At 40.2% G+C, this 24,544-nt stretch overlaps 2 protein-coding genes across 2 annotated transcripts in view; both read left to right on the top strand.

Moving 5' to 3' along the window:
* prex2 (phosphatidylinositol-3,4,5-trisphosphate-dependent Rac exchange factor 2) overlaps positions 1 to 3,642 on the top strand; it is an 89,255-nt gene extending 85,613 nt beyond the window's left edge. The window contains exons 40-41 of the mRNA XM_044176707.1: positions 420 to 487; positions 2,558 to 3,642. Coding sequence (XP_044032642.1) covers positions 420 to 487; positions 2,558 to 2,603 — 114 coding nt within the window. The 3' untranslated portion in view covers positions 2,604 to 3,642. The remainder of the gene's footprint in view (positions 1 to 419; positions 488 to 2,557) is intronic.
* A 401-nt stretch (positions 3,643 to 4,043) lies between these two features.
* Positions 4,044 to 24,544, top strand: part of lg19h8orf34 (linkage group 19 C8orf34 homolog) — a 58,370-nt gene continuing 37,869 nt past the window's right edge. The window contains exons 1-7 of the mRNA XM_044177290.1: positions 4,044 to 4,467; positions 15,946 to 16,090; positions 16,309 to 16,440; positions 18,421 to 18,540; positions 18,777 to 18,805; positions 19,710 to 19,873; positions 23,896 to 24,062. Coding sequence (XP_044033225.1) covers positions 4,399 to 4,467; positions 15,946 to 16,090; positions 16,309 to 16,440; positions 18,421 to 18,540; positions 18,777 to 18,805; positions 19,710 to 19,873; positions 23,896 to 24,062 — 826 coding nt within the window. The 5' untranslated portion in view covers positions 4,044 to 4,398. The remainder of the gene's footprint in view (positions 4,468 to 15,945; positions 16,091 to 16,308; positions 16,441 to 18,420; positions 18,541 to 18,776; positions 18,806 to 19,709; positions 19,874 to 23,895; positions 24,063 to 24,544) is intronic.

Raw genomic sequence — 24,544 nt, 5'->3', positions numbered from 1 at the left:
GGTCTCAACATGCAACATATGACATCTACTTTACAACTCACAATATTTACAGGGCCTGTTTGGACTAGAATTTATTCCTTTTCTCTCACAGGTGACTGCCAGTCATTCATGGCCTGACAGGAAGCAATCTCACTTGGAGGGAACTCGTGTCTTTAAACAAAAACCATCACAAGAGATGTGTTCTGGCCAAGATGGTGTCTAATCGTAGCTCATCTGTGGGCCCAGCTGACTTTTAAAACATGTACTTCTTGTGTTTCTGAAGCTTTGTTTAAGCTCCTCTCTCTAAAAAAAGAGTTTCCCATCGGGGATCAATAAAGTATTTCTGATTCTATGTTGTTATTCTTAGCTTATATATATGACTGTTGCATTTCAACCTGATCCATGATGTCATGAATTGTTGATGTCTGTTTGTCTTTTAGGGGGCAAGAGTTCAGAATTCTGCCAAGAATCTGGGAGTGAGGGATCGCACACCGACATCAGTCCCAAGGTAAAACTGCAGTCACATCCTGTTTGTGTGCGACAACATCAGCATAGAAAATGAAAGTGTCTTAGCAAGCTTTGCATGTTATAGCTCATTAACTACAAATCACATACATTACATTACTGCCGGCCTTTTTTTTTTTAAAGAATAGTTTTTTAATGATTTCCCCCCTTCCAGGCAGCCATTTGTTACCATTAATTTCACATTAAAATCAACTTGGAGAGAGAGAAAGATATGTAATGCCTCAGTTAGCATTAAGTCGCCTTTATTTTTGTTTAAAGTTTTGTTGTACTTACTTAGGGACTGTTTTGAATTGTCTTCCTTGTCAGTGCTTTCAAGGACTCTCTGATTTGAACATTTGAGAGTCTGCAATCAAAGCACAAAACTACTAGGTCGAATTATCTTCATGACTGGATGGACAGGGATTGTGTGGATAGTTTGTGATAGGGCTGGCTCTCTAATGGACATGGCTAATTTATGGTAGAGTGACTGAAGTTAGAAAGAACAGGAAACAAGTAGTAAGAAAGGCAAATGGAACACTATTTTTTTTTTACTGTGTATCTTTCCAGGTTTAAAAATCCCACTACATAGAGTAGCTTGTGCTGACTCTTAAATCCCGGGTGTTGGTGCTTACTTGAACGCACCATCAACGACTTTTAAAAACAGCCTCTGCTGTCTATTACTCTACCATGTGGCAATAGTATAATTTTGATGCAAAAAAATAAATAATAAATAAAGTGGCCTCAGTGTTCCCTGAAAGGTCTGAAATCAGTCTAAAAACTTGTTGTATACTTTTGCAAATGGTCAGCATATATATATATATATTTTTTTTTTTTTCACGAGTGCAGTATGAATACATGCTACTATAATGTCCATCTCTGTGTAGTTAGTGTAATTCAGCTTTTTCTAAAGTGCATGTATTTGTACAGTACTATAGGTCTGTGTAGTGCTTTTTGTGCAGGACTGGGGCCAAATGGTTCCATTAGAAGGGAGCTCCCTGCACTCAGTAGCCCCAAGATGAGGACAAGGACTGCCTCAGCCATTTGGCTGTGACATATAGGCTCTTGTGTGACAGGCAGCCCTTTTGAACCTTTTAGTGAAATTGACAAATACAATTAAGTAGCGGGATGATTAGTGTTGAGACACTGTGGTTCAGAGAGCAAAAATGCTGCACTCCCAATAGGTTTATGTCATAATTGTTGCAGTGTGAGTGACTGCTGCAGAATATGTAAGTTTGTGGATCATGAGACAAGCTGGTTTCTCACTGATCTGTACTGTAGGTGAAAAGGATGGTAACATTTTAGTGTGAGTTTACCCTGCAGCCATGTGATGTGATCTCTCATCAAGATGTGAGTGGTGCAATCGATTATTTAAACTACAGAAGACAGCAGTGCTGTATTAGGATGCAAGAAATACAGCTGATATTTTAGAAAATTGTACTGAGATTAGAAAAACATTTATGTATAATAGAAACTAAATGTGTTGTTAAAGTACTGTTTTCTGTTCATTAAGGCAGCAGAACACACCATATATTGCTTGACTGTGAGAAGTGTATTGGTAGGATCAGAGTTTTTATGGACTTTATAATGGTAATAGTAAAAATTAATGCAGTGTTTCTTATTCTCTTACAAATGCAAACAAATGTAACAATGCATAATTCATGTGGCATTTAAAACACTAAGCATATAACTAATGTACATTTTAGAAGTCATATTTTTCAAATGTTACCAAGCTATAGTATATAAAGCTTATTTTGTACCAACAACAGTTGTGAAGGTAAAAGCTGAGATCATTATTTTTTTTTTTTACAGTTTGAACATAGTTAATGTTGTTTGACTTTGTAGTGCAAAGCTGGAGGTGCGCTGCTAAGGATAATTATGTTTCCAGTGCTGACAGTTTTCTTCCTGAGACTACTGCTAAATTTCTGGTTATACTTCCTTTGCATCAAAAAGAGACCTGTAGCCTAGAGAAAGGTCATTTCTCAACAGATCATCTGCAGATTATTGCTTTGTGTTTACGGTACTGTATACTAGAATGTAATTAAATGCCATTTTGCGTGTATGTTAATCTGATCAGGTTGTACAAGCTGTGCCAGCCTCCACCCCCGGATGGGGACCCATAATGCATTGCATCCAGGAAGATGCTGAAGAAGAAATCTTGAGGAGCTTTGAGTCCCAAGCATCCTTTTCTTATAAAGTCCTCCCTCCACTCATGAAGGATCAGCCTAATTAAAGACAGTTATTGGGTCCATTTTTATATGTCCAGAGTAGCTGCCTAAAGTGTAAATAGAATTTTCAAACCGTAAATAGTATTTTTAATACTCTATATTTTTCACTGTTGTACTTTATACATATTTGGTGTTGTTTGTTTTTTCATATAATACATCTGACAACACAGTGTTTCAGAGTGAGAAAACAAAAGATTTATACCCTGAGAATGCAGTTAAATTAGCCCAATGAAATGGAATGAATCCCATCAGTTCACTGTATGCATATTATGGGCTGAAAATCATGTTTGTTTTCATGAGGGACATTTGCATTTCATGTTATTAGTTTTATTTGCATATGAAATAAGCAAGATAATATTGATTAAAAGGACAGTGGATTAAATTTGGCTTTGTATTGTGTTCAAATTTGCCAATAATTTGTCTGCTTGTCTTCAGCTCTGACTTCTACGCTTTATCGATTCTCTCAGTATTGGATAACCATATGAATGTGTGTTTTGTAACGTTCCTCGTGATGTTTATTCGCTTGTAAATATACATATTTAGTGTGCAAATGTGCTCAAAGTTTTCCATTGTCTTGGATTTCTAGACTGTTGCATGCATATGAACATTTTCAATGGTTTATCTGTATTAACATATAATAGGTTTTTGGAAGTAGAGCTATCAGATGTATTCTGTTATTTTATATTGACAGTACTCAGGATTAAAGTGTCTCTCTGTGTTACTTATTATTACATGTATTAGATGGATGTCTAGCTCACTACTATGCAAACAAACAAGTGGTAATAAACTGCATCAATAAGCTCCATTAGTGTTTCCTATAAACTGTATGTCTCTGTTTCATCCATGTGAAAATGGTTGATTTTTGCTTCAGAAAACTAAAATGCTGTCATGTATACAGTATGTAAAAAAATATATTAAAATTGATAACAACTGATGGACGCTTGAAAATGATCATTTATACACCACCAAATCACCCTGGTTTAGTTGTTAAAATGTATTACGATACTTTGAACAATACCAATCTTAGTCTAGCAGACATTATGCAAAACACTTCTTCTATGTGATAGCATTTGTTTAGGTATAATACTTATGTAGCCTATTTTTTACTGCTTAATTGGCAGTACACATAATTACAGATTAGAGAAAAAAAAATAACTTTCAATTTTGTTTACAGTATTTAACAGAACGCACTGCACCTGCATTTATCGCTGTCAGTGCACGTGTTGTTGCGCTATTTATTAGTGTGGACATTTTGCTCCATGTTCAGGTAGATGAAACACAAGAAGCCACATAATCGCGTAGAAAACGGTGGGCTAGGCTGCGCCCGGCGGATAAATGGGAGTGGCGGTGGCACCGTTAACACTGCTGGCAGCCAGTGAGCGGAAGATTTGTAATCTGTGTCACAGAGCTGCCGTGCCATTGGCTTCTACGGGGAAGCTGCCGCCAGAGAGTCAGTGAGGCGACAAACTGGGGATGGTCCCGGGCTGGGTCTCCATAATGAGCCGGGCTCAGAGCCGCCTGCTCCGCACTTGACGCAACCCGTCTGAACTTGGCGCGGCTCCACCGCAGTACACTTGGTGACATTTTGCACATTTTAGTCGCCGAGACGAATCTTCAAAGGACGAATGACACCGGCTCACCTCATGATTTCACCCTGCTAAAAGACCCTGCGAGGCACAACAGTTTCTTCATGGCGTCTCCACAACAGTCAAGAATTCAGTCGTATCTGGAAAAGAATAAAATCGGACCCTTGTTTGAGGTGAGTGAATAAATTAACTCTGAAGTTGTTGGCTGCCAATTTAAAGCACCATTGCTTTGCACCAGACATTAAATCATTAAATCCGTTTTTATATATAGTTGTGCTAAATGATAAGAGTGCACATCTGCAATGTGAGCTGGCACACTGGAGTAATTGAGGATACATTGAACTGGATTATTACTCCCTACACCTCACACACGTACTGTAGATTCACCAGCAATCGGCTGGTAAAATTGAAAAGCATTTATTTTTATGCACTTTGGTGTGTGATTGTCTCTAGAGCGGATGTCTCCCTGAAACGTCCCACTGCGCTCCGTTTAAAATGAGATACAGAAACACATAAAGGAATATTGGCTACTGTGTTTGCCCTCACATCTCCTTGCTCAGCCTTTCCACCAGTGATTTTGCATTTCAAAAGATGTTGATGTACCCTGCCTGACTCGACATTGTTAGTTTGTGGAAGTTAGGGCCACTCAGGGAAGCCAGTTGTAATTCGGGTTGCACAGCAGGGTTGGATTTACTGTGCGTTCTGCTACAGAGGACACAGCCTAACAATGTGTTCATCCCTGGGTGTTCTCAGTGTGGCATCTAAGCAGCCCAGGGGAGAGCATGACTTCATCCTTTGTTTGCTATTGGATTTCTTGCTGAAAGCAGGAGGTGTGAGACATAATCAGAGTAGAGATAGACAAAACTGTCCAGCTGAACTGGCTTTTGCCTGAGATGCAGCAGAACTGTGAGTCTGTCATCAGTTAAACAAGACTGACAACTGGGAAGACAACTGTACTGTATTATCACCATGAAATGCAAGCTGGGGATACAGTAGTGCACTGTGTTTATGGCAAAGCAATAGTGACATGCACATGATGTTGATGCAAAGTGCTGACATTTCAGTTGTGTGTGTCTGTTGGATCTGTAGTAGTAGCACACACAAACTGGGGCTGCATGTTAAACAGACGTAAGAGCAGTAGTGAGGCTTGTTTCAGCACCTTGGACAGAGGCTCTCCTACAGTAGCATTTGACCAGCGAAGGAGATGGGAAATCTTATTGAGCTGCCACAGCAGTCAGTGAGGCTCAACTGCACACTGACAGTCCTCTGTGTGCTCTTTCTGTTTGTTTTTCCTCCCTCCATCTTCCTCGTCCACTTGCCCCCCCCCCATGTTCTCTACCTCAGTTCTCTGTTTTCTCTTTATTTTTGCCTCTGCGCACAGTTAATTTGTCTCTCCTTTATGTGACAATTGAGGATGATTAAAGCAAAGTAAAGGTCATGCTTGGTGCTGATCAAAAACACCTTTGTTCCAAAGATCAGTGATCTAATACCTTTTACATGCTATGTATTGAATTCTTACGATACCACACAGTTTTTATTCTGGCCAACAAGCAGATGCATCAGTGCTGAGCTGTTCACAGTATTTAGACTGTGAATGGTGTATTGTGAGGCTGCATTGTGTAGTGTAGATATTCAGGGGAAACTGACAGTTTTTTTAAAGGGAGTGAGAAAGAGGTGTAGTAAGAAGAGAATATGTGTCTGCCACTCTCCTCATGAGAAAATGATGTAGCTGCTACCCTGGTGTTGCACTTGAAAAAAAACTTGCCCATTACATTGTTCTCCCAAAGAAAACCCGTCCATGTGCATTCAGTTGTGAAGAAACAAGCTTTTTTTATGAGAAGACTCTTGGAAAAAGGGCTGGAATTCTCCTTGTAATTTTCTTTTTGATCAGATGTAGAAAATTGGTGCAGCAGAAGTAATAATACAGCTGTTGCTGGTTTTGCGTAAACCAAAAAGGAGCTTGCTGAAAGTTGGATTGCCATTCAAACATGAGTACAACACTTTGAGGTAAAATGTGCTACATGACACCAAACTATTTACAAGACTTATGTACAAATATCAGTATCAGGGGGCGATTAATGGGTGCCCTTCCAGTGGAGAAAACATGATAAAGTGCCCTCTAGTGCCCCATATACAAGGCTGAGTCCTTACCGCAGCGGTCCGGGTTCCAATCCAGCCCTCTGCACTTTGCTGCATGTCATCCCCTCTCTCACTCTCTCTCCCACATTTCCTATCTCTCTTCAGCTGCTCCTACCTCCTCCTCTAAAAACAAGAAGGAAAAAAAAGAAGGTGCCCTCTAGGGTGCCCTTTCAGTGGATAAAACATGATTCTAATATGTTTCACCATAAATGTGTCACAACTTTGTGCGCGCTGGTGTCCCACCAAATGCAGCTGGTGCCCTTCTTATTTTTTTCACCCCTGCCCCTCAGACAGCCTGAGTCTGCCACTGTCATGTAGAGTCTATGCTGAGTCCTCTTATAGTATGGATATGTATGTTAGTGTTCCCTCCCTGAGCTTTCTATATACCAAATTAACACCCTAATTTTCATACTTTATGTTGTGTAAACTCCACCTCAATGTAATCAATTTCTTTACTCCAGACTCTTCTTTCTCTTTATTTCTTCCTAACACTCATTTGCAAAGCCCAATCACTTCTTCCTTGTTCCCCCAGCACACAGCTGCAGCATTAAACAGTCTGTGTAACAGCGAGCGGAGGTTCATTTACTCACTCTGATGAGACACAGCTTATGATTTGCCATAGAATTGATTTTTTTTTTCCCCCTCGCTAATGAAATGGTTGCTTTGCAGAGATAGCAAGCTGAGTCAACACCGATGGAATATTCTGCAAAAAGTGAAGCAGCCTTTCATAATAATTGAAGTAATTGCACTCCAGATTGTTGTCAGCCACTTGCCCATTTTGGTAAATTGATATTCTTTTCAAATGCCTACTCTTTTCCAATCACTTAACGTTTCAATGCAGTGTGACCTTTCACATTTCTGTGTTGCATGAAGAATAATAGTCAATATAGCCATTAAAGGTGTTCATGATACTATGTTATAATCTTTATGATACACATAGTAAAAAGAGAGTGTGTGTGTGACTTACTACAACATACACATGATAAAAGTCCCCCTTAGCTGGCATTTGACATTGTAACAGGATCACTTCAATTGTATGAAAGAATCTGTAGACTTTAATCTTAGTTTTACCAAAGAGGATGTAACAGGACCAGTAGGGGAAAATGGAGCAGTCTTTGCCTTTTATCAGCAGACAGTGTAAAACCCGCTCTCATGTTCCTCCCTGCTGTGATCTGTCAATCAAAGCTTATGCGACATAATTGTTCTATTGGAACAGTGAACTGATGGATCATGTTAGTGTAGCGTAGACCGAACAATGCCACTGGATTGAACTGGTATTAACAGTCAGATATTCAATTATATCACGGTTCTGTGGGAGAATTGGTGTCATTGTTCATGGCGAAGTCTGACTTTTTCCTTTAGTGACTCACTAGCTTGAATATAGGTCTGATAATATCTATTAACTTAGTATTGGTCTCAGCTCAGGAGTCGTTATGATTACTTGTTGATATTAACTAAGTACTGATGAGTGATAAACTGGATTTGGTAGTGGGTCCACATCACTGTTTCTCTTGTATTTAGTGGTTTTATTGGTACACAAGAGCACCTACAAACATGCACAATGAGAATGTAAAATACATAGATGCTCAAAACATTAATACATCAATAATCCATATAATTACTATCACCTCATGCTTTTCTTACATCATGTGTGTGTATATATATATATGTTTGTGCGTGTGTGTGTGTGTGTGTGTATATATACATATTTATGTGTATATATATATATTATTTCACATAGAAGAATGATCCCAATTAGTGCTGCACAGATTTTAAATCGATAAAGGGGAAAAAAAAGCACCGGTATTGAATCTGCCTTGAGTACCTTGAGTTTACGTGTAGGAATTTAAATCAAGTTGCTCTGTTCCTACTGTTGGTGTTGCTAGTTATGGTAAAATGACTTTGCTTCTCCCTGTAGAGGAGCAAAGTATATCCATCCACATGGAAAAGGTCCACTCCAACCTGCTCAATTGTGTAGTGCTTCTAATCTGCTACTCTGCTTAGGGTCTCTGTAGTGCAGTACTGTAAAGAGGTCAGTCAGTCAGGCAGGACTTGGACACACACACACACACACGCGCGCTTACTGACCTATTGATCCACTCGCTTAAGAGGTCATTTATTGAACTTGGTGTGACTGGGTTTGGGCTATTTTCACCTACTGCAGTAGCAGTATGCTCTGTCTTTCTGTGAAATTATGTTATTTCTGTATGCATGTAACTTGTTTTTGTGTCTTTTTAATCATTTGATTTGCCATAGTGGTTGATTTTATGGTTTATGTCAGAATTTAACTGCAGCTGATCTGCATTCGATATAATTCCTGCACAGCTGTAGAAAAAACGAAGAAAATGTGAGAAATGTGTCACAAATAGTTGGCATCTGGCTTTGAAATCTTTGTTGTTCTTGACCTTTTGAGACGCATTAACAGAAACACACACAGACAATTTAGCAGAAGGAGAGAGGTTCAGTTATACGTCAGGAAGAATCCATCTGAGATTTACACACACACACACACACCTGGAAACATTTCTGTCTGACAGGGTTACTTTGTCATTGGCATACCTCCCACACATCTGGTAATAATAACCCAGTAATTTCATCTCAGTTGTGGGTTGCTATGTTATTTAATTGGTTTATTATTTCACTTCACTCTACTATTCAAAGCAAAAAATCTGCAAGGTCAGTTATTACAGAAAAATAGGGACCATTTGATATTGATATACTGTCCAGTATGAGAAGTGAGGTGCTTTTATAATGCTAGAGAGCTCAGTGGTATGATAAAGGCAGGTTCATCACCTTACACCTGTATCATGACTAAGCATAGTTAAGTCTATTGATTAAAAATATGATTTGTACTCTTGCTTTTTTGCCAAGTTTATCATCCATTTGTATGCTGCTGGATTATTATAGCATATGTTTACATATAAAAACAGAGATGCTCACTCTAATTTTAATTTTAAAATCCTATTAAACAACCATGACGGCATGTTAAAAGTCAATACAATCAATGTAGAGTAAAATGATTTGCAATTTCCCGTGGCAGTTGTTTACGACACCATGTGAAAATTGAAACAAGGCCTTTCACTTTTGTTGTCTCTGGGGGACAGGGGAAGACAGTGGAATTCATATTTAGAAATCAACGCCATCAAAATTCACGGGAGAGAAACAGTTTGTGATTGGTTAAACTCTAAACACGTAACATGCCAGATAAAACACAGCCACAGTCTCCATCAAATCAATTACAGCATGTTTTGGTTTTCATTTTCTAGATGCCACTTTTTATTTAGAGCCGGTGATGGTCTTATCAAGGTTGATGACTTGATGTGACAAGCCTTTGGTCATGTATGGGTTAATACAGCTCCCCTTCAGGCACAGTTAATTAATTAATTAATTAATTACTACAATACAGGCAGCTGAACAGGCAGCCTAAGGCCAGTTGTTCCTGGGGGAGTACAGGAAGGGGCAAAGAGGGAAGACAAAAGATATCTGGGAGATCAGGCAGTGAAACGATGAGTGAAGTCCAATATGAGGAAGATTTAGAGCGTGCAATGTAAGGCGGGGGCAGGGAGTGTGTATGGGAAACAGAATGGGAGAGAGTACAGTGGCTATGGTGCATGCTAATAAAGTTATCATGTCCACTTACAGCCTGAGGATGCTGATGGCTGACTGCTGTGTGTAATTGATAGTCATGCTGGTGGTGTGGGAGAGCTGATCATCTGATACACAGAACCTTGACAGCTACCCTATATTTGTTCAGCTGGTGACTAATGACTGTATGTGTGTGTATGTTTGTCTAAAGAGGGACTTGTATGTGTCTATTTACATGCATGTGTGTGCATATTAGGGGTCCACTAGGAAATTGTGCATTTAAAGGGCAGATTCACATTTTTCTATTTTAAAACAATATTCTCATGCCCATATGTACATTGAAACAGTGTTTGGTCATGGTAATGGCCGATTAGAGATCCCTTCATGTCTCAGTTTCAATATAAGTGATGGGGGACAGTCCTCATTCTGTGCTTTCTAAACTTCAGTTGTAGCTAATATGAGACCTAGGAAGTCTGATCAAGTGGGTATCTTCTAAAGTTAGTCTTTTTGGTATGAAATTTCCTCTTTGTGTTTCCTTGCTTTTTTATACAGAACAAGGACTACATATTTTGTCCCCCATCTCTTCCATTTAAAGCACTTTAGAAAGGGATCTCTGCACAGCCAGAGACAATTGCAAAGACCAATAATGTTCTCCATGTACACATGGGCGTGAGTAACATGTTAATATTGACTTGAAAAAATGTGAACCTAGCCTTAAAGGCCAATTTTGACAGGTTAACTTTTGCAGTGGTGCCTAAATCAATGAATTGCTTCAGCTGTAATTTTTAAGAATATACTTTATAGTGTAATATATAGTTATTCCCCTTGTTGGATGTTTTATTCTTCATTGTCATGCCTAACAAAAGCTATTAAATATGTAGCGCTTCATAATTTACAGCCGTCCTGACCAAACCAGCAGAGCTGTTTTTAAGGCTGTGACTAATGGTTATTTCATTCAGTTAATTGAATAATAGTTTTTTCTATACAATGTGAGAAAATAGCTCACTAAGAAGACATCAAATGGAAGTGTATAGCATTTATTGGGGTTAGGAAAGATGGACGATTAGAACCCATCAATGTGAAGCATCATCAAGCGTAGTCACATATAAAGATGGGAGAAAGGAAAGGACCCCATGTAGTCTAGGCGCTGTTGGTGGTGGAGTACAGCCTGCAGGTGAATGATGGAAACTCTCGTTGAATCTCCTGGAACATCCTGAAGGTCATGGTGGTGATAGGGAAGTGGCAGAATTGCAATGATATTTAAAGAACAGCATCCAAGTACCGTTTGGCTCAAAAGATCATTGGTCAGATATGGTGACGTCAGATTTGTGAATGTAGGCAGAGGTGACAGAGAACATCAGAGCGAGAAAAAGTAGCAGAAATTCAAATATAGAGGACTAACGTCAAAACGTTAGAGAAAAGATCTTCCTATTGAACATTTGACAAACCAATCCAACAATCCAAGACCCAAATGTGTTAAAGAAACATCTGCAGATACTCACATTTAAGAATAATTGAAGAATATTAAGCATTTTCGCTGTATAAATTACCACATTGTGGTCGATACATTTCCTGTCAACTGATTAGTTGAGTAATTGACTAATAGTGAACCAGTCCCCCATTACTTATGCTCAAAATACCCCCAGAGAAATGAAACAGGCCATATTTCTACTGCTGCGAAACATAGGCGTAGTGATGAAAATGGACTTGAGGCAGTGCTGAGGGATGGAGTGAGGGCATTTATTTCTTGTGTTTATCAGTGGGGCAGATAAAAGCATCTCTTCTGATGAGTATTATCTGGTAGTGCCCGCCTGGTCAGGTGACATTGCCTCTCCCACAGTCTCCTCTTCCGCATGATCTCTTCTGCTCTTGTCTGCCTGCTTATTCAAGGTCTGGATCTCTTCCAGTGGCATCTCTGTCTCTCTCTCTCTCTCTCTCTCTCTCTGTACTCATCTTCACCTAAATTGGCTCATCACATCATTCTCTTTTTTTCCCAATGATGACCTTTCTGTATATGAGGCACATTGGACAGACGTCACCATAAATACCCTGTGATATGACTTTGTATTCCCATATTTCATTGAGAAACAGCAGGTAAATCACTGGCAGTCGGTGGCCTCTAGTACAGGCGACAGGGACAGGGAGCCGTCTTGGGAGTCTTGGAAGAGCCGTTGCTGCATTAAACATTTTTTTTATACAAGGACAAGCCTGAAGAAAAGATGTCATGTTTATAGCTAATCAGAGCCACAGCTTCTGAGTTACTATGTTGAAGGCTTTCAGTTTAGAATATGCTGCAGGTAACAATGAAAATACATTGTAAATGCATACAGTATATTGATACAATATTCCTGTGTCTATCCTCACACATACAGTATACGGACACAGTTGTCTCATCTCAGGAGATTGTAATAGAAACACTGCCTCCCAGGAATGCAGATATGATAGAAAGCCAGCTTCCGCAGAGTATGTTGCTCAGTGTCTCTCCAAACATCCATAGCTGACAGTCCACCAGGAGTCTGCAACAGCTGTGGTGGAAATTCATCAGCTTGCAGGTTGACAAGAAGAAAAGATTAAAACTTAGGCCAAGTCGCTTAAATCACAGAGCTTATGTAGCTGCATCAATGCTGTCAATATCTGTTTTTTTCAATCCACCTTTTCTTAACTATACTCACACACTTTTCTTTGTGATATCTCCTTTGATTGCCACATGAGAAATGTTTCCTTTTAGCCTTCATAGAAAGTGTCCGGGGCCAGAAATAGAGAAGCACCCCTTGAGGTTGGAAAGATTTGTCATACTCAAAAGGAAACTTGAGCAGGGTGGGTGTGCTCTTTGTCAATCCTCTCTCTGATCTCTGATTTGTTTTTTACTCACCACTCTGTTATGCCCTCTGCTTCTTTTTCAACTCCTTTCCACTTTCAATTTGGGGAGTTTGTTTAAGTTGCAGCGTTGCAGGGAGCGTCAGTGAGAGTATCATGATTGTCACTGTCTCCTGGAGGAGTCCTTGAGAGCTTCCAAGGACACGGGTGTCTCTTGGCTGGCTAACAGCTTGTCAATTACTGCCACCAAACCAAACTGCCTGGGGCACAGAGATATCTTGTCCCGACAACAGATCTGCTCCGATATGGACTGCATGTCTCAGTTGCGAACGCCACCTGTTGGCCTGCTTATAGTACACTGATGCAGAGGCTGAAACTCTCTTCTTCTCTCTCCCACACACATACAAACATGTGCTAGGGATGCTGATGTAAGTCACTCCAAGCAAAATAGCATTAAAGTCTACTTGTATATAGAAATGTTGACCCAAATTTGAGTCTACATCTTACTATGGTACCTGTCAAAGAAAATATGATTATGAGTCAAATAGTATGGGCTTATCAAACAGGACTCGTGTTATTTAAAGTGCCTCATTACCATAGAAAGTGAAAGCGTCAGATTTGGTTACCTTGCTCTGCTGTATATATGCATATCTACCATACAGATATGCAGAGTTCTGTTACTTATAGTATGTCTGTTTGCCTTTTTATGATGTTATTGGTGATGGTGAAGGACTCAAAGTTACACGGGTGCATTGGCTCATTCAGCAGCTTGTGTCATACTGAATGCAAAACACTCAGGATGTGCAGTCAATATATGCTGGCACACAAGTGTTTAACAGTACAGACACGGGCAGAATGCAGATGTACCCACATGTGCTGCCATTTCTCTATCAATCCCCAGAATCTACACTATCTGTCTGCGTAGCTTGTCACAGTTTGCTTCATGCATCCAATTCATGCCTGTGTTACTCTCTCTACACATCTGTGTGTGTGGTTTCCACTGGGAAACACAATCATGAAAATCACCACTCGGCAGTCGTCCATAAAACGAACTGCACATCCTTCCCTTTACTCCTTCCCCACTAAAAACTATTAAGACTTGGAAACCGCGTAGTACTTAACAGAGTTCTGCTGATTTGGCTTCCTGTATAATCTACCAAATTACAACATTCATTTATAGACCTCCTGTTGGTAGGTTAGTTAAATTACCCACAGGAGCTACTAAGCAGTAATTACAACTTTTACATCTTAGCATTGTTAGTGGTTTATACACAGGCTACAGAAATCCATTGCAGTTGCGAGGAGAGATGCTTTACCGAACTCTTAATGGGCCGTTCATTCTCTTACAGGATTCACTCATATGGCTGTTTCTCAGAAATAACATCTTTGTTCTTTCCGAAGAGCTTGTAGATCACTTCAACTTTATCTCTTGCAGGCAGAGGAGGTTTTTCCAGTCCTTAAACCGGCAGCCTGTAGAGAAACATTTCAGCACGCTCCCTGTTTTTCCATTCACATGCTGTTTGCTGTCAGAGCTGCTGTAGACACTGGGGCTGGGCAGGAATGTCCCCCTGACCAATTACCTGATTAGCTTTCTGAGCACACACAGCACAGCCAAGGCTAGCCAGCGATAATACACACGCAGGCTGTCTCCCCGTAGCCCTCCTCACCATCTGAAACACACACATGCAGATACATGAGCATGTCCACAAGGACAAAGACATACCAGCCACCAAAGAATGGGGCTACATGATTCTGTTTATGTGCTTTTCACACAGAAACACATAATATGTACACACACATGCGTGCGCATTTTATCCATACATTACTGCCAATTCACTGCAGTCCATTAATGACTTCCTTTGCTTCTCAGCAATAGTCATTGTGAAGTCAGCCTCAGCTGCTCTGGTTGGCTTAAACTGGTCAAACGGAGTTCCTTCTCACACTATATCATGCCAGCACACACAAACACACTCACATACCCAGATATATGCCTTTTTGCTTCACACATCAGCTTCCTACAGCTGTAATAAAAGAAAAGTTTTGCTTTGGTGCCAAAAGTAGTTTTTGGTATTCACATTGCATTTGTATTTAAACCTACTGTATCATGAAGTTATTCTTTTATGAATCTGTGCCTATGAGGTGGCAAAGCACAGAGATAAGACATGATTAGTTCTGACATGATTGATGCATTTGATGCTGAATTCCCATCGTGCTTTTGATGGATTTTAAATTAGCATGCAGAGTGATGTGGCCTTTACCCTCAACACCTGTTACTATGGTTCCCTGTGTGCTTCCCTTCTTTCCTACCTTCTGCAGTAATGTTCTTCTTTTTGGCTGCTTTTCTCCATCAGTCCATTTTGTTAGTGTCCTATGAACATTTTCCCCACCTCCCTGTTCTTCAACTTCTCATCTTCTCAAAGTATAATTCGCTTTCTCACTACTTTACCTTTACTTTATCTCTTTGCAAACTCTGTCTCACTTAGTAACCAGACTGTCCAGTTAATAATTGTTTATTAAAATCTATTTTTGTAAGACCAGTAATCTGCCAGTGGGAATGAAATAATGGTGTCTTTTTCCTCAGTTTAGTCAGTCCTGATCTGTCTGTCACTACATTTGTCCATTGCTCCATCAGGCCCGATATGTCAGATGCTGCTCATTGGATTTCCTAAAACATAAGGGAATGGTCTGTCTTTGTGCTTCATAACACCATTTTAATTTTGACCAAAGGCTGCAGTGTTTGCTTACTTGTTTATCCTTGTGTCTTGACAGACTGATCAGATTTTGATGGAGCTTGCTGACATGTTTCTTACTAATTGACACAGAAGGGAAGTGCTCCCATCTTTGGGGACATACTGTTTGCCTTGACTTCTTATTTTTTAGGATATTGACACTTCACTACTGTGAAGATAAGGGGATTATCTCACCACTTTGGCCAGTTCTCTTCTCACGTACCCTCCCTTGTTAGTGAAGTCAGCTACAAAACAAAACTTGTAACGCTTGTAGTGATTGACTGCCTTTCTCCACTTCAGCACGGTGATACTCCACTGGCCATACTCCTTTTGTAGTGCCGCTTTCATCTAACTGCTCTCTGCTTTACTCTGCTCCTGTAGGAGTTGATGACCAAATTGATAACTGAGACTCCAGACCATCCAATCCCTTTTCTCATTGATCACCTGCAGACCAAGCAAGATAGCCCCGGCAAGCTGCACAGAGCTCTCTCTGGCTCCGCAGCACTGTGGGCGCAGAGCTCCCCAGGTTGGTACACAGGCATGCAGAATGAGGCATTTGTCTTTGTGCATACTCCTCCCCACAATACACACTGTATATGATGAATATAGGCTCAAAGACAGCCATTTATCTGCATCTGCGAGAGACAACAGAGCTTGCAGAGTAAACTTGGCCTGCATTTATACTTTCTAGAATTTGCATAAGAGGGCATTCTGAGCAGAAATTGTGACCATCTCTCCCAACAGAAAGCAGAAACACTCGAAGGGAGTACAGCAACTATGAGAAGCCATGGCAAATCCACCCAAAGAAACCGAAAAAATCCAAGAGCGACCTGGCTGTTTCGAGTATCTCTCCTCCCTCACCAGAATCCAAGTCTTGTAAGTTTCTTTTTTTTTGCGCAAAGTCTTCTACTTTTTTTGTGATTACATTGATTGCACACACACACACACACACACACACACACACACACACACACACACAATCCACTTTAGAATATGAAGCTGCACAGTTTTGATACCTGTTGTATCCCAATTACACGCTCCATTGACTTTAATCTCCATGCTTAATTTGACATAATTATATCTAATTAAAGTTACAGTGTACAGTCCAGCGTCCTCCTTCCAGCCTCCCAGAGCCGTACAGATGAGTTCATTATAAAGTGCCACTTTTTACACACTTGCTGCCGCACTGCTACACACTCTGAAGATGAATTGTTCGCAAAGTTCTTGCATTAATGCAGAATGGATGCTGATGAGAAGATCTTTCTGGCGGTAACTTTACTTTTTTAGTGCTGCAATAAATTACTGTAGCTATGATGTTAGAATGAAGTATGACACTTGAGACAATGAGGCTAGGTCACATGGAGGAACAAGCACAGCCATAGACTACTTCAATAATTTAACATTGTGCTCCATCACTGCCAGACCAAGTCTATTTTAGGCTGCAGCCGGAGCATTTCTCACAATCAAGAGCAAACGAGTGTCGGGATGAGTGCATGAAGTGAGTGAAAGAAAACAAGTGAGAGGGAGAAGTCAAAAGAAAGTAAGCGAAACTCAGCACATCGAAGTGTACTTAAGTTATGAGCGTTCGCAGCATTCCTGCTAACCTTCAGAGTAAGAAGCCTTCAAAGCTACATTTAAAGTCAAATCACATTAAAAATACATGAATAGGTGTTTTGGTGTGCAGAGCTCATGAAAAATTGAAATCAAAAGAACTGCTGCTCATCATTATTGTACAATGTAGCAAAAACAACACAAACGCTGTCATAAATATACGGAGGTTCCACTAATATGCTTGATCTTTCTTTCTGTGTACAGTTTGGCAAAGACTATCACTTCTACTTGACTGATGCTTTATTGGTCGGCTCCAGTGGGAATTGAATCCTTAACCCTTAATCTAGGCTAAGATACAGCACAGGCCTTTGCTGCAGCAGCAGCACAACACACAGAGGCCAGCAGAGAGAGGACAGAGAGGCACTCTTTGCTAAATAGACTGGAGAAAAAAAAATTATTTCATTACTTCCAGCAGAGACGTTTTCTCTGTTTATGGTTGTTACAATGCCAAGCAGCTTAGTCAGGGTAAACAAGGGTAGAGGATAGCAGATTGTCGCAGCAGTGCTGTCAAATATTCACATTCAAGTTTATTTATTCGTGTGCGTGCGCAAACAGAAGGGTGATGCTTGCTCTCAGCACCTGTCATCATACATGTTTATTTCAAACATGCATGAAATGTATTCAACAGCCCTTTGGATTTTATTCTAGTTAACGTCTGTTCAGTCAGCGAACAGTGGCTAGTAGACAACCAGTACATTTGTTTGGCATCTCTTCATAACCCACTGGTTTTTCATGTTTCATGCAAATTCAGCTGTGTTGCAGCATAAGAATGTTAGATATGGATGAACTACAAGTAATCCCTCTCCTATAAAAAATATCCCTCTTTCCTTTTATAAATAATGTCTGAATCCAACAGTTTATGAATTAACCATCATATAGAAGCTGAGGGACGGATGTGGGCAGGATGTTGGTACAATATGTGGGTCATTTCCTGGTCCTGTTTGAGTTATTTTGAATGTTAATCAAAGAGACTGACAGACACTGTCCCCTGGCCTCCGTCCAGTGAGCTCTGTGCTTCTAGAAGAGACACTTTGACTTCTCTGCCAGTGTTTCCGTCCCACTCCATCCTGCAGTAATTCACAAAGTCCTGTTTGGACAAATGTTTGATTTCCAGATATCACACTATGGTTGTGTGTTTCTGTTTTTAAAATGTTTGGTCAGACTTATTGTTGCTGTTTACAGATGCTGCTTTCAGACAGGTCTGACAAAAATTTGTACATTTGTGTTTATGTTTGTGATGTCCAGTGCCGCGGTCAATCGAGTGCCCGTCCTGGGATTGGAGGGAGAGCCGGGACTTTGACGAGCTCAACCACATTCTGCAGGAGAGCAAGAAGCTGGGCAAGGCCCTGGAGAGTCTGTCGCGCAGTGAGTGTGGCTGCAGCTCGGCATGCTCACACCACACTGAGCTGTGTTTAATACATCTTAACATACAGAACTAAAGTGAAGACCTTTCTGTAAATGTCACTGTAAATCCTGAGAGGAAACCGGATTGAGCAGCTAATCCTACAAGCCCGCCACTAAGCTCAGAAGCAGCCTAAGCTGGGGTTTTGAACTGTATTAGATGCTTCTCTGTGCTTTAAACCATTTTCTTCTCTCTGCAGGCATTGCCATCTCAGATGAGCTCGACCAGGTAGACATTAACTAGACTGGAGTTTTTATTCAAATCCTATACACACTGGCATTACAGTTATGTGGAAATAGAGTTCTGTCACTCATCACTGCAGCATCGCTCACGCTACATCAAATAAAAGCCATGTTTCATAACTTTCAATTGGTTGACAGAGCGGCACAGCTCTTTCTGATGAACTGCTATCTCATGGGAGTGATATGCGAGAGTGATACTTCAGTAAGCATGTCCCCCGTCTCCCTCTCCCTTGCTGCTTTAGTGTGCATCTTACACGCAAAGCTTTGTCTGAGCTCTGTCTTTGTCTTCGCATGGCCCAAATTCTCTCCCAACACAATAGTGCAGTGGCTGCCCAGGCTGGAGATGCGCAGAACGATTTGGAAATGATGGGTCTGGATGAGAAACACAGCATGTGTTTTGACAGGGACTTTACTTTTTGCTCAGTGCAGCAGTACATGTCCAATGTCCTTGGCTCTCAGCCCAGAGATTTTTCTTCTTCTGCGGGACGGGGCAGGGAATGAATACTAAACACCCACTTCGATCATGCAGAGACAAAAGCATTTGATACTATCCTGGATTTAGTGAAAGGCAAGCAGACATATCTTTGCTTTTTGTATTGAGCAGGGTTGTAAATGTGTGCTGGCTAGCTTTAGGAGCAGATTGGGAGGGAGACAGATCTCAGACAATACTGCTGGTGCGTTTTTAAAACTCTATTCTCTTAAGAACAGACACATTTGTTATAATGAAATTATAACCAATATAACTTCACAATATTAGAGTTAAAAGTATATAGTGTTAAAGTTTTATAGCAGTTCTGACTCCACTCTGAGCCCTTTTTCATTTAAATCTTCATCTTTCTGTCTGCCATCATCAGTCTGTCTTGCATCTTGTTTCTGTATTGTTCTTTTAGAACTTGGGAGGCTATAACTCAGTGCTGCGCCCTCGGGTGGTGGGGGAGTGGGTTGGTCGGGAAGAAGAGGACGCGGACCCACTAGCTGCTGAGATGCTGCACCCCCCCATTCCTCGGGCTAAAACTGAAGTGTGCTGGAGTGGAGACAGCAGCCCTGCTGGAAGGTAGGTGTGTGTGTGTGTGTGTGTGTGAAATGACAAAAAAGTTTAAAACTTAAGGAAAGTTCACAAAGCAATTGTTGGCTCTTTAAAAAATGAGGAAGTAGACTTCTAACTGTGGCTCCTGCTGCCTGAGGAATGCCCATCTGAATGGGTTTGATAATCCCATTTCAAAGGCACGATCAAACATGCTTGCCATGATACTGCTTCAACCCAATTTCGAATTAAAGCTAACCTCATTTCTGTGCGCTCAAGGCCAAAGGAATTTTGTGTTTGTTATTTTAAAAATGGCCTGTCTTTGACAATATAACTGCGTCATGCGCTGAACTGTTAAATCGCTTGTCGCCCTCTCTGGAAGCTTTTTTCAAATTTTATTTAAATTTAGATTAAATATTACATGTGTTTGCAAAACTATCCAAGTTCTAAATAGCCTGGTACCTTTTGGACTTTCCTGTTAGATGTTACTATTACTGTGTGTGTGGGTGTGTGACTTTGTGTGTATGTGTATGTGTGTGTGTGTATGTGTGTGTTTCGCACTGTAGCTGCTGATGTGACTAATTAGAGGAGGATCGGATATAAAACCATAAATCATGTGAGCTGACATACACACAGCCTTAATCTCATTAGGTTACTGTATGGGTGGATTATAGGGAGAAATCACTTATTAGTTAGAAGTCTGAGCTGGGAGATAGGGATGTGTGTGGGCTCACTGATGAGCTCTGCTCTGTGTGTAAATGAGATGTTTCATGTGTACCTATGAAGGGTGTGAGAAACTTGTGTGTTTGGAATGGTGCTCACAGTTCCTTCTCTCATCACCTGGATGAGTATTTGGCTAATTTGATCATTTATATCAACTCTGAATTGCATTTATTGGGAACTTGCTCCCACTTCAGATCCTGTTTGGGTACTGAGATCACTTTCATATCCTGTGAGCTGCTTTCTGGCCAAGCCACTGGAGGGGGTGGGGTGGGGTGGGGGGGTCAGGAAGGGAGAGATGTGAGGTTAGTGGGTGAGGTAAAAGGGGCAAGTGCTTTCTAACAACAAAACAACAGGAGGTGCATATTGGTCAGGAATTTGCCCGGCAAAGTCATAACTCAGGTAAATGTGAACACACACATGCACGATATATATTTTTAGAATCAGTGTGACTCACACTTTCAGAGGATATCATTCCCAATGTGCATTGGGAATGAACTTCCATAAATCCGCTCATCATAAAATCATAAAAAAAGATGCTTCTTACAACTCCAGAACTTCACCATCAGGTTTTTAAGTTGTCTTCAGTATCAAAGTAATCCAGTGTTAGATGTCTGTACATGCATGGGTACATTGCAAACAGGATCTGCTAATAGCTTAATTAATTTGGCTTACTTTTTAATGGTGCCGATTTGCTCAAATGTAAACAAATACAGGCTAAAAATACGCAGGGTGCTGTTGTCTCGATTTTGTCTGAGAAGGTCCCAGACTGTCAGACTTTGAAAATCCTGAGTGTAAAGTATCATAACCAATGAATTTAAGATCCAGTTAAAAGTAGGATTTGGTTAGGTTTATAATTAGTCTCAGATGAGATAAAAACGACTCACTCTGAGCAAGTGGAAAACTGGCAAAGACCAGCACTGCCCTCGCTTAAAATCCCATCTGAGCCTTAATAGGCCATCCCCTCTGGTGCTCATACACTTTCAGGCTAGAATCCTCACATTTTCTCATGTATCTGACCTTATTTGTCAAACCAGTCCATCTTCCTTCTCTGACTTTGGTAAGTTTACTTGACTTGTTTTCATTTTCGATCCTCTTGCTTCTGTCCCTCATTCCAGCCCACCTGTCACTGAGGACCATAAGGAGAGCTGACAGGTGGAGGTGGCTCTCTGTATGATTGTCTGCAAGTCTAGAAGGATAAGTGCAAGGGGCACATGGGAAATCAGATGCAACTGTGGCAGAAGTATATTCAAGGAAATGGCTTATTTTGACAGTCTGTCCTGTGGATCGGGACTTCCTTATCCCATGTATGTCAGTGCCATGCACTGTACTTCTCTCTTTTAACGATGATATCTTTATATTCTTTCTCTTAACACCAACAGATACTGATCCCTTATTGAACATAATAACAGGAAAAGCTCATGATAAACAAAAAGCAAGGGAAAGTCAGCTTTGTGGCTTACACATGCTTTGATTTTGTGGTCTTTAATGACTAGTAAAAAAAAATTGCTGACACCGGTGAGCCAGAGATTTTCATAGGAGCTATGAGCCCATAATATGGTGCAACACATAAAAGTAATAAAACTTACTCCACACACTCTATTTTTTAATACTTTACTGATTTTAATATAAAATTTGTTGTCCTCAACGCACTTTCTCTGCAACAGTGTGTAAAAGTTTACCTTCCAGTTTAAAATGGTTGTTTGCAACTACTGGAAAACTTTTTTCACTAAGAGTATGGTTAGATAAAGAAAAGAGAACAGTTGTTGAAAACGGCACATGTGCAGAATCACACCAACCACCTTTCCTTGTCCATATTAGAAGATCGAATTATCACAGAAATACCATACAGATAATTTGAAGAAATATCTGTCATCTTATGACCCTTCCCCATTATCTGTAACTAGAAGTCATTAAACTGAGATTAGCATCAAATTAATACTCTTCCGCCGCTCTAATCCATGCCCTCAGTCTGTGAGATATGGAAGTTAATTTCTGCAATATAGAGGTAATGCATAAGTCAGCCTTCATAATTGAATCTGTAGCTTTAACTGTATAGGAAGGAGACATTATTTGGTAGTTTTTCAGCCGTTCTCTATGTTCCAGGCTTTGACAGAGGTAACACAATTTCACCTGAGACATGAATAAAGCTTTTGGGGAAGAAATATGAAGAGAAGAATTTGACTTCTTCCCATCCATGTATTGTTTTTAATTAAACAGCCTGAGAACTGTTAAGCTATATGGTGCTATGAGTGCTGCAGTAAGCAGGGGCACAAATGCAAATGCTGAAATAGGGATGGATTCTGCAGAAATAGTATATTTCCATAGCTGCAGTCTGTTGCTTATGTTTATAAATGGCTGTAATGTATGTATTATAAATGATAGCATAAGCCTTCATGATAAAATAAATAGTAGACAAAGATCACATGTAAATTAAATGTAAAAAGAACACAAACTTAATAAAAAAGAGCAGTATTCTTCATTATTAGATTTTAGCAACATTAAGTTAATCAGATTTTGTATAAACATTTTATGATTTTTATAAAAATTGCAATCTTGCACGTCTGCTTCTCCCTTTGCTTTACTTCAATGATTAAAACAATTACTAATTTCTCCTCCTGCATGTCAACCATTCCATCTTTGTTTAGTACTTTGGATTCGATTATTGACTCTCCTTCTGACTACAGGGGATGCTTTCAACACCTCATATCCATCTACATGCTTATAAAACCTCTTCGGCTCAGGCCCTCTTTTTAACCCCAAGTCCACTAAATATTGGTGCTAATGGTTTGTAGTTAGTGCTACAACTATTTTGCTGTTGCTCACCTCAGAGCAATTAACCCATCTTATCTTCTCCCTGCTGATTGTGTGGTATTTTGTCCGTAACAACCATGGAATAGCTGCCAACAGGTAACAAGTGGTGAAACACACTTTAAATGTAGTCACACATCTGCACACCACTGAGGCAAATGCAACATTTTGTATTTGCTGGAAAGCCTGACCTGCTTAGATACAAACCTGACAGATTAGGATGAGAGGATGTAATTACTATAAGAGCACAGTTATTATAAAAAATGCTATTTTTGTAGGTATATTTCTCAGTAGCTGAAAGCGTGTGACTCTGGATGGTGATAGCTTCACATGCATAAAACATTCAACGTTCAAGTACAAGTTAGTGGCTGTGTATGGAAGATCAGCAACAACTGATGTATGTGACGTAATCTCATGTTAATACGTGTCAGTAAATAGTGATCCAATTTTGTACGGGAGTGGAAAAGTCTTTGAGCTTTTACTTCCTGCTCTTCTGACTCCTCTTCTGTTTGCCTCCTCAGCCTAAAGATGGAAACAAAGAGCAAAGGGCTAAGGGAGCAGCAGCAGCATCACAAGAAACTCCTGGCCGCGATGTTGTCCCAGGACTCCTTTGATTCGGTCCATAGCTCTGCCCCCTCCGTCGCAGAGGAAGAGATGGAGGACGAGGACGATGCCATGGAGCTTCTGGGTAATATATTGGGTCACATATTCTGTATACACACTATCTTTTTACATACATAGAGACAAACAAAATTGTAAACATGTAAACTGTGTTGTGCAGTGAATGCAATGAATCACCATGAAACGTTTTCCTGTCCAGTTGCATACTATTCATTTCTGTTAATCAAAGTTTATATAGAAATGCCATTGATTGTAGTACTAAGCTGCTTCTGAGCCAGACTTACTGTGTGTATCAGCAGACGCCCTGTATTTTCTTACCATCTTACACACACTGAGAACAGCTTGCTGTGTTTACCTTGTATGTGTGTGTGATTGCTTGTGCATCTAAGTATGTGTGCAACAGTGAGCCAAGTAAGCTGACAATGCCTCGCTCACATGAAGACTAGAAAAAAAAATCATAGCTGTAACTTTTCCTGTTTAATGAGTCATTCTCTTTGCAGAGCTCATTAGTGTTTTTACTATCTTTCATGAGCTCTTTGATCATGTAAG

Source organism: Siniperca chuatsi, linkage group LG19, assembly GCF_020085105.1.
Source record: "Siniperca chuatsi isolate FFG_IHB_CAS linkage group LG19, ASM2008510v1, whole genome shotgun sequence".
Taxonomy (NCBI): Eukaryota; Metazoa; Chordata; class Actinopteri; order Centrarchiformes; family Sinipercidae; genus Siniperca; species Siniperca chuatsi.
This window is presented reverse-complemented; position numbering and strand designations above follow the sequence as displayed.